The 13,358-nt window shown below is 35.3% G+C and overlaps 1 protein-coding gene across 9 annotated transcripts in view; it reads left to right on the top strand.

The window, feature by feature from the left end:
* HECTD1 (HECT domain E3 ubiquitin protein ligase 1) overlaps nucleotides 1-13,358 on the top strand; it is a 63,372-nt gene that overhangs the window by 31,012 nt on the left and 19,002 nt on the right. For 6 of the 9 annotated variants that reach the window (XM_048306105.1, XM_048306111.1, XM_048306112.1 and 3 more), the window contains exons 15-25: nucleotides 81-157; nucleotides 1,573-1,707; nucleotides 1,934-2,080; nucleotides 2,446-2,540; nucleotides 2,939-3,044; nucleotides 3,972-4,106; nucleotides 4,192-4,331; nucleotides 4,834-5,157; nucleotides 5,574-5,740; nucleotides 5,916-6,092; nucleotides 8,941-9,777. In XM_048306105.1, the coding sequence (XP_048162062.1) occupies nucleotides 81-157; nucleotides 1,573-1,707; nucleotides 1,934-2,080; nucleotides 2,446-2,540; nucleotides 2,939-3,044; nucleotides 3,972-4,106; nucleotides 4,192-4,331; nucleotides 4,834-5,157; nucleotides 5,574-5,740; nucleotides 5,916-6,092; nucleotides 8,941-9,777 (2,340 nt within the window). The remainder of the gene's footprint in view (nucleotides 1-80; nucleotides 158-1,572; nucleotides 1,708-1,933; nucleotides 2,081-2,445; nucleotides 2,541-2,938; nucleotides 3,045-3,971; nucleotides 4,107-4,191; nucleotides 4,332-4,833; nucleotides 5,158-5,573; nucleotides 5,741-5,915; nucleotides 6,093-8,940; nucleotides 9,778-13,358) is intronic. The other 3 variants (XM_048306109.1, XM_048306110.1, XM_048306113.1) reach the window with 1 other exon arrangement.

Here is a 13,358-nt window from a genome sequence, read left to right on the forward strand (position 1 = left end):
ACAAGTGTATATGAGAGAGTTTTATTTGTTGCTTTTCATACCTATGAAAAAATGTGACTTTTCTGAAATACATGCTGCAGGGTCAGAATTTGTGACTGGCTGGACAGGCAAAAGAGGAAGAAAACTGAAATCTAAACTGGAGAAGACAAAGCAAAAGGTTGGTGAGCATCTGTAAATTTTGTATTTAGAATTTAATTGAGTTTGTCTTATAATATTATTATGGAGGTATAGTTTCTTCTTAGAGGATTAAAATCTCTGATTTCAACTAGACACAATTTTATGTGAGGCTTGAAGGGGAAAACATCAATCAGAATGAAGTACTTCTTCAGGTGCTTTTATCCAACAGTCTTAGTAAACTCTGTGCTCCTTTAGAGGAAAACTTTTTTTTTAAAACATAGGAAAATCCAATCTTCCTGACTTGCATTTGTATGATTCTGGAGGTTTTGTGGCTTGGTTTTTTGTCTTTATGGTACAAGAAAAGAAGTTACAGTCGATACTACAGTTGTGTCAGAGGCATATAATACTTCTGTTCATCTAGGTACCAATTTCAGACTGGGTATCGTGACAGGGCGCTGGAAGTGAACAGTCTGCATTGTAAAGAGTTGTGGTAGTGAAGCAAAATGAGTAAACACCCACATTTTGGATATCTTTAAAATTCTCCTTTCTCCTCAAAATGAGGGGGGAAAAGGAGGAACTAAGAAATCAAGTATTAAGTTCTTTACAAAAAAACCCCACAAAATAACTACGTTCTGTGATCCACTTATACCAAGGACTCAGGCTAATCTTTAGTCTTGAACTGTCTTGCAGTTTCTAACAGTGCAGCCAATATATTCTGTACCTTATATCTGCAGCATTTAAGGACATATATCTTAGGAAATGTGACACTAAATTGAAAATTGAAATACCGTGTGTAAAATGATAATAGGTGGGATGATAAAAGAAAGGCAGTGCTCTCTTATACCTAAGATTGCACTGTGTAGTTCTGAAGCTTGTGTAATGTATTATTGTAGCACATATAATGATAGTGAAAAGGAAAGATTTTTGGGGAAATTTCTTACAAAAGAAAAATGTTGTTTAATAAGAGCTTATTTAATCTGTATCTTGTGTGAACCATACTTTGTAGAAAAAGTAATTCCTACTATAAGAGGTCATATAGGGACTTTGTGTGAATTGGTTTAAGGAATGTTGATAGGGCATCCAGAAACCATATTAAACCTGCTTAATTTTACATTTAAAAAGATTACCTGATCCATGATACAGTTCTAAAAGAAAGATTGACAGATTGAGAATCATACCTTTTCCTCCTACCTTTTCTGCTGTAACTTTAATACATGATGGTAAATTTCATTTCTGTCAGTAAGATTCTGTGTATTTCCATTTATTTCTCCTGTACCTTTTTCCTTTCGCAGCCTTTGCCATTTCATTATGCACATGGGTTTTTATTCTTCCCTATTTGTCTGCCTGTCGTGGACTTACTTTAAAAAACGATGACCAAGGTTGCAGTATCTAGGAGTAAAATAACAGTCTCATTACAGTAAGGTCTGACTTCCGATTATCAAAATCCATTTGTAGGTACGCACTATGGCAAGAGATTTATATGATGATCATTTTAAAGCAGTTGAAAGTATGCCTCGAGGAGTAGTTGTAACACTGAGGAACATAGCAACACAGTTAGAGTCTGCATGGGAACTTCATGCAAACAGGCAGGTAAGTGTATCTCCTTTATTTTTAATGTGTGACATCAGTGGAAATCACATGATGTTCTGACTAGTCTGTCATGATGTAAAGGAGAGTCGTAGTATGTCTGTCTGCAATGTGGAGAGTTCTAATGCATGTATTACCTAGTTAGGTACTTTCCTAGGACATTATTTTTCAACTGAAGCAAGTGGACAGGCATACCTTGTTTCATGATAATGATCTTTTTGTCTTTCAGTGCATTGAGGGAGAAAATACTTGGAGAGATTTAATGAAGACTGCTCTGGAAAACTTAATTGTGCTGTTGAAGGATGAGAATACTATTTCTCCGTATGAAATGTGCAGTAGTGGCTTAGTTCAATCGCTGCTGACAGTTTTAAACAATGTGAGTTTGTAGACATAAGTGTTTAGAGAAAAACTTTTTTAAAAAAGATGAAATGAAGGCATGTGCTGTAATTTGAAAGATCCGTTATAAATGTGTCTTTTTCCTGTCTTGGTGAAAATTGGGCAGACTTGCTCCAGTTACTGGTCTACATATTGAAGAAGATAAGCTGTCACAATAGATGACTTTAGTTTGAATGAGCCTTGAAAAATCTTTAAGTCAACTCTGGTCAGGTCTAATGGCTGATGATTAGCTTTTCACATACAGACTTTAAATAGGGAATTCAGTGAGACTACATAGATGGTTTTGCCTGTATAAAAATGAAATTAATTACTTTGTATTAAATGTAGCTTTTTTTTTCCTCTTAGAATGTTGATTTAGATGTGAAACAAGACTGTAGTCAACTGGTAGAGAGGATAAACGTTTTCAAAACAGCATTCAGTGAAAATGAGGATGATGAAAGGTAAAAATAATACCAAACCAAGAAAATCCCCTTTGAAATTGTGAAGAAGTATGGTATGTTTAAAATAATTTAAAGACGAAGTACCTGTTCTTTCCATTTCAATGGAATAAAAAATTGATCTTACAAGACAGCATCCAATATCAAAGTAGCAGTTGAAAATTTTTATCTCCAAGAGTCAATCTATAGAACATCTATTGACAATATAAAGATGACTTGTTCATCCCTGTGCAGATTGGTATCTTTCTTACTGTGCTGTAACCATGTGACTAGAACAGATACTGTTGGTAGAAATAGCATGCTGAGATAGTTGTCTCAGCGGGATCCTGTTTTCTGAGATACTGTAGAATTTTTTTCTTTGTTTTGTTTTGTGGTAACATAGTAACTGTTCTCTTTCACAGTCGTCCGGCAGTTGCATTAATTCGGAAATTGATAGCAGTATTAGAATCTATTGAACGTCTACCTCTCCACTTGTATGATACACCAGGATCTACGTATAATCTTCAGGTAAATGCACAGTGATAACATATCACACTGAGTGGTGCACAACTGAAGGTTATATGTTACACACCTTGTCTGTGAGAATCATATTCTTGTAGAAGTGGATAGAATTAGGTAGAGAACAACCAAATTTTGGCATCTATTTCTTCTAACACGTAAATGCATGGGTGTTCCTCTACTGTCACTTTAACACTGTGAGGTAAAAGTAAATTTTGATTGAAGCGATAGTGTGTTTGTTCTTTCTTTTGTCTTCAGGTATTGTTGCCTTTATATAGGAACATGCCCTCTACAATTACAAGACAGTTATTAGTAAGAACAGAGGAATGGGCTTTAAATATTTTAAGGGTCCCATCTAGGGCTGTATGTTCATTTGGTAATACAAGATTCCTCCAGGGTCAGCAGCTTCTTATGGAGGAATCTTGGCAGTTTGGCTAAGAATATTAATTGTTTTTTCCCAGTTTGTGTGGAGTCTTAATTTTTTTCTATTTGAAAGCACACTTCAGGATTTTGCAACATGGTAGAAAAGTATAAATATTTCTGTTTTCATGTAAAATGTCTAGGAAATAGTTGCAAAAAGTTGCAAAACCACTGTTGCTGTTCAGTATTTTTGAAAATAATTTTCAGTTTCAATATTATTGTATTTGCTAGTCAACAAATAAAAGCTATGAAGACATAGGAAAAGTGAGAAGCTGTTAGCTGAATGTGTAATTGAGTCACACATTGGCTGTCGTAGTAAGGGATTGTTTGGTTAATTGAAAAAAAGGTAGTACTAGGAAATTACTTTTTAAAGCATTTCATTAGAATATAGTGCTTAAGTTGTGCAACAAAGATACTTGATAGGCCACTGAAACCTTTGTAGTGATATACACTGTTTTGTTAAAATTCCAAAACCTAAACAGGAGAGCCTATATTAATGTTTAGCTGTTCTTTCAGATATTGACAAGGCGCTTGAGGTTTCGTTTGGAACGTGCCTCGGGGGAAACATCTTTAATAGATCGAACTGGTAGAATGCTAAAGATGGAGCCATTGGCAACTGTTGAATCTCTAGAACAGTACCTCCTGAAAATGGTGAGCTACATACCACACACAGAGTTCACAAGGAATGGTTATATTCTGCTTCTTTAATATTTGATTTCTTTTCTTTCATATGTAGGTAGCAAAGCAATGGTACGACTTTGACAGGGCTTCATTTGTTTTTGTACGTAAACTACGAGAAGGCCAAACATTTGTGTTCAGGCATCAACATGATTTTGATGAAAATGGAATTATTTACTGGATTGGAACAAATGCAAAGTGAGTTTTCCAAAGCTAGATATTTTAAAGTCAGACACAATAAACCATAATCCATGAGGCAGGATGGGGACAAAGAATTCATAATGAAATTAAATTTGTTTTTTTCTTAGAAGTGGGAGGTATCTTTTAATCACAGAATTACATTTCTTCTGGATCTGCTTAAATAATAGAAAAATATGAGTCAGTTGTGTTGAGAATTTGTTTGTATGCTTCCCTAAGAAGGTGAAGTAGTGGGTAAATTTGGGTCTTTGTTTTTGCTTGCCATGGTTCTGTGTGATTTTGTTGGTTTGGGTTTGTTTTTTTTCCCTTTGCTACAGTGTTTTAAAAAACCCAAACAAAGTGATGTTTGGAACATATCTAAAGTTATCTAATTACCTAAAATTATATTGATGATTTTGGTTTGTGATAAACTTTATACACAATTTACAGTAAATGTCAAATGTTGCTGAAACCAGTTTTTTTAAGTAATAATTGAACAGTACATTTCTCTTTTTTGATACAGAACTGCATATGAGTGGGTAAATCCAGCAGCCTATGGATTAGTAGTGGTTACATCCTCAGAAGGAAGAAATCTGCCTTACGGTCGTTTGGAAGACATCCTGAGCCGTGACAGTTCAGCTCTCAATTGTCACACTAATGATGATAAGAATGCTTGGTTTGCCATAGATCTTGGCCTTTGGGTTATACCATCAGCATACACATTACGTCATGCTCGAGGTTATGGACGATCTGCTCTCAGAAATTGGGTTTTCCAGGTATCTAAGGATGGACAGAACTGGACTACTTTGTATACTCATGTTGATGACTGTAGTCTCAATGAACCAGGGTATGTCAGTGTATTTTATCACTTTTCATAAAACTGAGCGCAGTTAAAAACATACTTGACTGTGGGCTAATTTAATTTGTACTGTGGTTGTAATAATGTATCTATCTAAAGAAGGGGTAGGTGACAAATTATCAAGGATGGGCTGGAGAACAAGTGATTCATAGGTTCTCAGTGTGTTTCACATAATGGCATTTGTGCTTTTCTATCACTATGAATTTTGCATTTTATTTTTTGACAAAATTGTAACACCAACACTCATCCAAAGTTTGACCCTGGTGTTATTAGGTTTATATATCTTGTAATATGCATACATGATCAGCACTGTGGGTTTTTTTGCTTTGGTACTAAGGTTTTTTGGTTTTGCCTTTTCTTTTTTCCCTGCTACCTGCCAACACCCCTTTCTAATAAACTTAAAGGTCTACAGCAACATGGCCTTTAGATCCTCCAAAAGATGAGAAACAAGGTTGGAGACATGTTAGAATAAAACAGATGGGAAAGAATGCCAGTGGGCAAACACACTACCTCTCCCTGTCTGGATTTGAACTTTATGGCACTGTGAATGGAGTATGTGAAGATCAGCTGGGTAAGAAAAATAATGTGTATATCCTATTTGCTCCTTTAAAATGCTAATGAGCATACAACATAAAAATCAGTGTAAAAAAGGAGGTTAACTTGTGCAGTTGAACTTGCTTAGAAATAAGCTCAAAATTATTGCCCATTCAATACTTTCAAGTCTTTTCAACTTACATTTCTTGTAGGAAAAGCTGCTAAAGAAGCTGAAGCAAATCTGAGAAGGCAGCGACGTCTAGTCCGTTCTCAGGTGTTAAAATACATGGTTCCAGGAGCTCGTGTAATCAGAGGAATTGATTGGAAATGGAGAGATCAGGATGGAAGCCCACAGGGTGAAGGCACTGTTACAGGAGAACTGCATAATGGTGAGCATGAGTTGCCTGAATTTATAAATGTCTGTTGCATTAGATCATGCAGAATGGGTAGTGTTAAAGTATTTCTTTTGTAATGTCTTGATAAAGTTGATAAAAGTTTTAAATACTTTGGAGGGAAGAAGCTTAAAATACTACAGTTGTTGGGGTCCATCTGTGAAATTCCATTTGAACGCATGAAAAAAATTCTTGCTGTAAAGGAAACTTTTATACAGCTTTGGTTAATTAAAACACTAAACTGTTATTAAAATATGAAACTTATTTAGACATTTGTTACAAAGTATATGAAGGTGAGTGATGCAAGCTGATAAATTAAGCTTTGGGCCTGCAAAATCTATGATTAACTTCTTCATTTCTTCTAGCTGAGCATTTGCAATATTTTTCTTGACTTTTGTTATATCCTATACCTTTCCTACCTTGCAAGCTTCTTTGGGATCAAGTTTTTTTTTTTTAGTTAAAGGATGAAAATTTATTAACTTAAGGAGCAAAATAAACCCTGCAACACCCACGGAAGTCAGTGCTCAGTAAAAGTTAAGTTATTGAAGAGGCTCCAGGGGAGGTGATGATCTTGTCAGCTGAACATGCTTTCTACCTTTTCCCTTCTCTTCCCCGTATTTTGAGGTGTATAAGACTTGCCTTGTTTCTGAAGCACCTTCAGCCACTCTTAGGTTCATTCTTTGTCAGACTTGAAAGTTTCTTGTAGTTTATTGAGGTGTCAGCTTTCAAACATGGAGAAGTCCAAAACACAGTCTCTTAAAATGATTTGAAACTGAACTTTATTTAAGATGTTCAGTATAGCTTGTAGGGAAGTCTTCAATCATCCATGTATTTTTATCAGATGCAACAATATCCATAGCTACATTATAATTGTGAAGATCTGAGGTGTTATTGGTGAGTAGTATTCTACCAAATCAGTGGTTTTATTCCTATGTTCCAGTAAAACTTTCCCACTTAACCATAGGTGAAATTGAGGTTCATTTATCAAATGGTGATGCAAACCATCTCATTCGTGTCCCAGCTTTCTTTCATATAGAATCTTGAAAATAGTATCTCATTTACTTTTTTGGTCTTTGTTCACAATTTTAGACAAATTTTATGTTGTTTTAGGCCTGTAATGATGGAGCAGTACAACTCTGAGTACATAATACGTACTTAAAATTTGTTCAGATTTAAAACCGCTTGTAATTAATACTTTAGGGAAAGGAACTATACAAAACAAAAACAGTTATTTAGTTATGCTTTGAAAAAAAATACCAGGTTCAGATATTCATAAAGGGGAAAAAATATACTGTCGAACTACAGTATGGAGCAGTTTTTTGTATTTGATAAAAAAGGCAAATAAATTGTAGAAGAAAAAAATTCAGATTTGCGTCACAATTTTATCCTTCAAAGGTTTAGTGACATGAAGCTACTCAGCTATAGCTCATGAAGAAGGAACTAAATCATACAAGAATAACATGATCTAAACCTGCTCATTTGGGGATGAGATGTCTACTTATCATATCTTAAAACTTTATCCATTTTTAACTACTTTTTCTCCAGAGTGATATTTCTAAATAGCAAATTGCCTGTGATCATCTGTTTCAGTCTAGGAGTATTGACTTTTGGATATTTGAAAGCTGAAGGTGCACCTGACAGTAATAAACGATTATTTTACTTGATATTAGCTCTTTTCTGTTTTAATAAAGAAAAGTATGTGTGTATCTGGACCTGATACTTGTTTCGACTTTGTCTGAGATTGCAGAAGTAGACTAAACTTTAGGGATATCATTCTTGAAGGAAATGTGTATCAATTAAAATAGTTACATCAACATTTGTTGCAGTTAAGTGAGAAATATTAGAAGGGATTTTTTAGGTGACTCTTAGATCATGGTACATATTTAGACAAGTAAAAATAAATTTTGCCCCCATTTCTGCCCTAGTTAGCTAAATTTTGCATGTTACCCTCATTATTGCAGATTTATTATATTTAACTCTTAAGAAATTCTGCTACTCAAAATAATAATTTAATAATTTAATAATTTAATAAAGGAATTTAATAATTTAATAAATTTACCCTCATTATTGCAGATTTATTATATTTAACTCTTAAGAAATTCTGCTACTCAAAATAATAATTTAATAAAGGAACTGAAGAGTAGCATTGCTTTGGAGTTTTGTTCTGGTCCCAGGCTAGTTTTTTTTCTATGAAACACATTCTCTTTGCAACCCTGAAATTTTACTTGAAGTAGCCCTTACCTGACTGCCATAAGACTTTTTTTATGAATAAGGAATGTTTGAGTCAGTATAACTTGCTGAACTAAAAAGCTGTGTATCAGTAAATTAATTCTTTCACTTTAAGAATAAGAAATCTCAAACTCAGTAGTTTAACATGTCTTCTGTTGGGTAAATATGCTTATCCACAAGCATCCAACAAAGAAAAATGTTACTGAATGTCCTTGTAATAATTACAGCTTCTTGGTAGATACTAACAAAGTTACAATACATTTTAATATACATTTCTGTTATTAGAGAATCCAATTTTGATACATGCTAATAAAATTTTGAGAGATCCTAGTAGGTCAGGTTCCTTCCTGAAGAAAACTTTATTTTCAGCTGGATTCTGTGACCCTGAAGATTAAGGTGGCAAGAATGAGCAGCCTCTAAATTGACAACATTGCAAAATACTAAATTGTTTATATTTAAATACTTATTTTTTAATTGGCTATAAGGGTCACTTAGTGATTTCATTGATTCAGACATAGAGCCCTAATGAGAAGCTGATCCCACATTGTGGAGCTACTGTCTGACACGCCTCCTGTCTGCTTTCTGCTGGATCTCACAAACTCCTGTCCCTTTCCAGGCTGGATTGATGTCACCTGGGATGCTGGTGGCTCTAACTCTTACCGTATGGGCGCAGAAGGAAAGTTTGACCTCAAGCTTGCGCCAGGGTACGACCCTGACTCAGCGGCATCACCCAAACCTGTTTCATCCACTGTTTCAGGCACAACGCAGTCATGGAGCAGCTTGGTGAAAAACAACTGTCCAGACAAGACGACTGCTGCTGCAGGCTCCTCAAGTAGAAAAGGAAGCAGCAGTTCTGTGTGTAGCGTGGCAAGTAGCAGCGACATCAGCTTGGGCTCGACCAAAATGGAGCGGAGATCAGAAAGCGTATTGGAGCAAAATATAGTTTCAGGCACTGACGTCCATGAACCAATTGTCGTTCTGTCTTCCGCTGATAGTGTGCCTCAGGCTGATATAGGGTCATCTTCCAGTGCGAGCACCAGCACCTTAACAGCGGACATGGGAAACGAAAATGCAGAGAGGAAGTTAGGTCCTGATAACTCAATACGTACTCCTGGGGAGTCCAGTGCTATATCCATGGGAATTGTTAGCGTAAGCTCTCCTGACGTGAGTTCAGTCTCCGAACTGACTAATAAAGAAGCAGCTTCCCAACGACCTCTAAGCTCTTCAGCGAGTAACAGACTCTCAGTCAGTTCTTTGTTGGCTGCTGGGGCACCCATGAGCTCCAGTGCAAGTGTTCCGAACTTATCATCTCGAGAAACTTCTAGCCTGGAGTCCTTTGTACGAAGAGTGGCAAACATAGCACGTACCAATGCCACAAACAACATGAATTTAAGCCGGAGTAGCAGTGATAACAATACTAATACTTTGGGAAGAAATGTTGTGAGTACTGCAAGTAAGTAAGCAATTTTTATTTTTAGTTGAGGATTTTGTTTCTTTGGCTTTTGTTACACTTAAGTTTGGATTGTGTTGGCTAACAGAGAAATGTACTTAGAGCAGCCTTGACCTTTTGTATACCTGTAGAACTCTTGAAGGACTCAGAGTTCCTGTCAGCTGAAAAGTGTTACATTGCCCTGTGATGTCAGATTACACTGTGGTACCCATCAAATAGAAAGAAATTTGAAATTGATGTCCATTACAGGTTTAAGGAGAGGGTATGGTTTAGACCAAGAAGTTGGAAGTCTAGCAACAGTAGCTAATGTCAGGTACTTAGGCTTTCTGCTCTGTGTAGATTTTGCATATTCACCTTATACATGCCAATTTCTGTTATATTTCCATTTTCCTCAGGAAGGGCAGTTTATGCATATTGTGAAGTGTCTGAGTATAGGAGCTAAGAACACAGTACAAAGGAAAAAGAACTACAGTATAATGAAATGTTAGCAGATTCCTGATTCTGTCAAGCTACATAATATAATGTACTCTAATACTGTGTGTTTTCTAGAGATGGTATGGTCATTAAGGCTTAGATTCAGTGAACTGTTCAGGCGCATTAAATGTAAGGAAGTTTGTAGTTAACTGTTTTAAACGACATATACATGCTTAAACATTTGCATGTTCTCAGATTTTATGTGGGATCAAGGTATTAGCAAGGTAAGTTGTAAACCTGCTTGTTGCGAGTTCACTCTTTTTTGAGCGTGCTCCCATCAAAGTTGTTACTTGTCAGGTATTTTGTTCTCTGATGGTGATAGTATTTTAACCAGAGAACTGCATTTCATGAGGTAGGCAAGTTAGAAAAAGTGAAATTACCCAAGCTAGAAAAAACAAATTTCTTGTTAAGCTTTCATGCTTGTCATGGTTGTTAGTGAAGCTGGTGAAGGGTTGGAGTGGCTGAGGGTTTTTTAGCCTGGAGAAAAGGAGGTTCAGGCATTATTGCTCTCTACAACTGCCTGAAAGGAAGTTGTAATGAGGTGGGAGGCAGCCTCTCTTCTCAGGTAAGAAGTGACAGGGGAGGTTTAGATTAGATACTAGGAAAAATTTCTTCACTGAAATCATGGTCAGGTGCTGGAATGGATGGCCCAAAGCAGTGATGGAATCACCGTCCCTAAAAGTGATCAGAAGTTGTGTAGATGTGGCACCTGGGAATATGGTTTAGCAGTGAACATGGCAGTGCTGGGCTAACAGTTGGATTCAGTCTTAGAAGTCTCTTCCAACCTTAACAATTCTATGATTCTATGCTTCCTTATTTAGAAATGTGGTGTTTGCTTTTAGCATTTTTAAATGTTTTTAAATACTGAATGTTCTCTTTTTTTGTTGGGGGGGATTTTTTTTTTAATGTTGTTGACTTTTTTTTTTTTACATTCATGTTGTGATACTAGAGGTGGGGCAGAAAGTCTTTCACAACCTGCAATAAAAATGTAAATAAGATACTCAAAGAAAGCTTGCCAGTAAATGATCCCCTTTTAGACAGGTAGTGGCTCTGCTTCTGAAGTACTTTTGTATTGAGGGGAGAGAAAAGAGACCACCTTTGAAAAACATGGCAAAATATTTCAACAGCATATATAAGATTTCATGGATGTTTGATACCATACAGTGCAAAAGTTAGAAATAAGAACGGGGCAACTTAAAAATTTAATTCTGTGATAAAAATAGCCATACATTCTATTATCTTTCATGTAGGAATTATTTTGGTTTATACTTTTTATATGAATAGAAACTGTAAATGTTAACTCATATTGCTAAAAGAGATCAGAGACTAAATTTGAGCAATCTCACCAGAGTTCAATTAGAGCATTGTAAAAAGCTTGATTTTTTTTTTTTTTTTTTAAATTTATTTGGTTTTGGGGGTTTTTAGCCTGTTCAGGTTAAAAAAACCCAACCAACCAAACTAAATACCAACCAAACCAAACAAAAAAACCCCACAATCAAACAAACCATGCACAACAACCCAACACTCCAAAAGTCAAGACTGAAATGATTGTTAGTGATGTAAGTCTTTCTGGACTTGCTGTACTGGTTCCATTGAAAACATCAGTATTTGCCAGAAGCTAAGTGGTATCTAGGGTAGCCGGTTTCAATTTGCTCTTGAATTCAGAGCAAACGGAATGCTGATGCTTAATATCTTTTTCTGTTTATTGTAACAGCAGTGAGTTTGCTGTTATTAATTAGCAGAGGGTAAAAGATGTGAATACTGAACAATGTATTTTCAAGCTCTTGAACAACAAAGGAGAAACTGGTTTTTCATTTTCGTGCTTTCATAGAGAAGAACATAAGCTTATTAACAAGTCTAAATTTAAAATTTGCACTTTCCCTCATTATTACACTAGTGTTTCATACCCTCCCTGCATTGTTACATTTTTATTTGCAGAATGTTAGGTATGTTCTTAAGGGGCTGGGATGTGTGTAGTAGCTGTATGTAACAGAGAAGGAAAGCAGAAACAGTAACATTTATTTTTCACAAAAAGTTGCCAAATGCCGTTAGGGGAAGAAGCTTTGTTATATCCTTCTTCAAGAGTAGTAACCTTTGCAAACTTTGGTGATAATAATATGAAATGCAGAGGTGTTTGTTTTGTTTTTTTTTTTAAGAAAGCAGTGTCTCAGTTTACATAAATGGCAATAATGAAAATGTTTCTTTTAAAACTGCAAAACTTACATTTGATAAAGTTTAGAAAAAGTAGATTGAAAAACCTAAGGCTTAAATTCTTAGTACAGATGACCTCTCAAATTTTTCTCTCCAAACTTGTGATTAATCTCCTTGTTTAAAGATAAGCATGTGAGAACATGTTTTGCAGACTGGATTCTAAATGTGTAGTTGCACATAGGTATAACTTATACTCAGTTATGCACACTACTGAAGTTCTTTCTGTTGAGTCTACAGTGAATTCAGTCTTGTTTCAGTTGTTAACTAAAATGCATTTACTGTTTTATTGAATGTACAGTAAGGTAACTTTTTAGTTGTTGCTTGCTTATTCTGAAAACTATTTCTATAAATCATCCAACTTAAGTCATACATTTCACAGTGCTGTCAGTTCAGGCTTGTTGACTGTGATGAACATATATTTTAGTAGTTGTGTGAAAAATAACAAGTCAGAGCTGATTTAAGAACCTTGAAAAAGTGCATATTCATCACAAGTTTCACATTTGTTTTAATATGTTCTCTTCCCAATTCACTTATATATGTAGTTAACTTGTTTGCACTATATAATACGATAATTTAGATGTTAAATTTCATTTTAGATTTAAAGACAGATCACAATGTTGGAGTAACAGATTTCAGAAATTCTTTACATATGTTGAAAATGAAATTAAGTAATTTCAGATTTATAGTGGGATTTTGGGGCTTTATTTGATAAAATTATTTATCTTAAATGTTTGCAAGGGAATAAGCTCAGAAGTGGGCATCTATGTTGTAAGATGCACTTTTGCATTGGGAAACCCTTCCCCTTTATAGTCTGTTGCTCTTTATTATAAAATAACACACTGATAATTTTTCAGCCCCAAATATATTTTTCAACACAGGAGTCATGCATGTAAGTTGTA

This window comes from Corvus hawaiiensis, chromosome 6 (assembly GCF_020740725.1).
Source record: "Corvus hawaiiensis isolate bCorHaw1 chromosome 6, bCorHaw1.pri.cur, whole genome shotgun sequence".
Classification (NCBI taxonomy): Eukaryota; Metazoa; Chordata; class Aves; order Passeriformes; family Corvidae; genus Corvus; species Corvus hawaiiensis.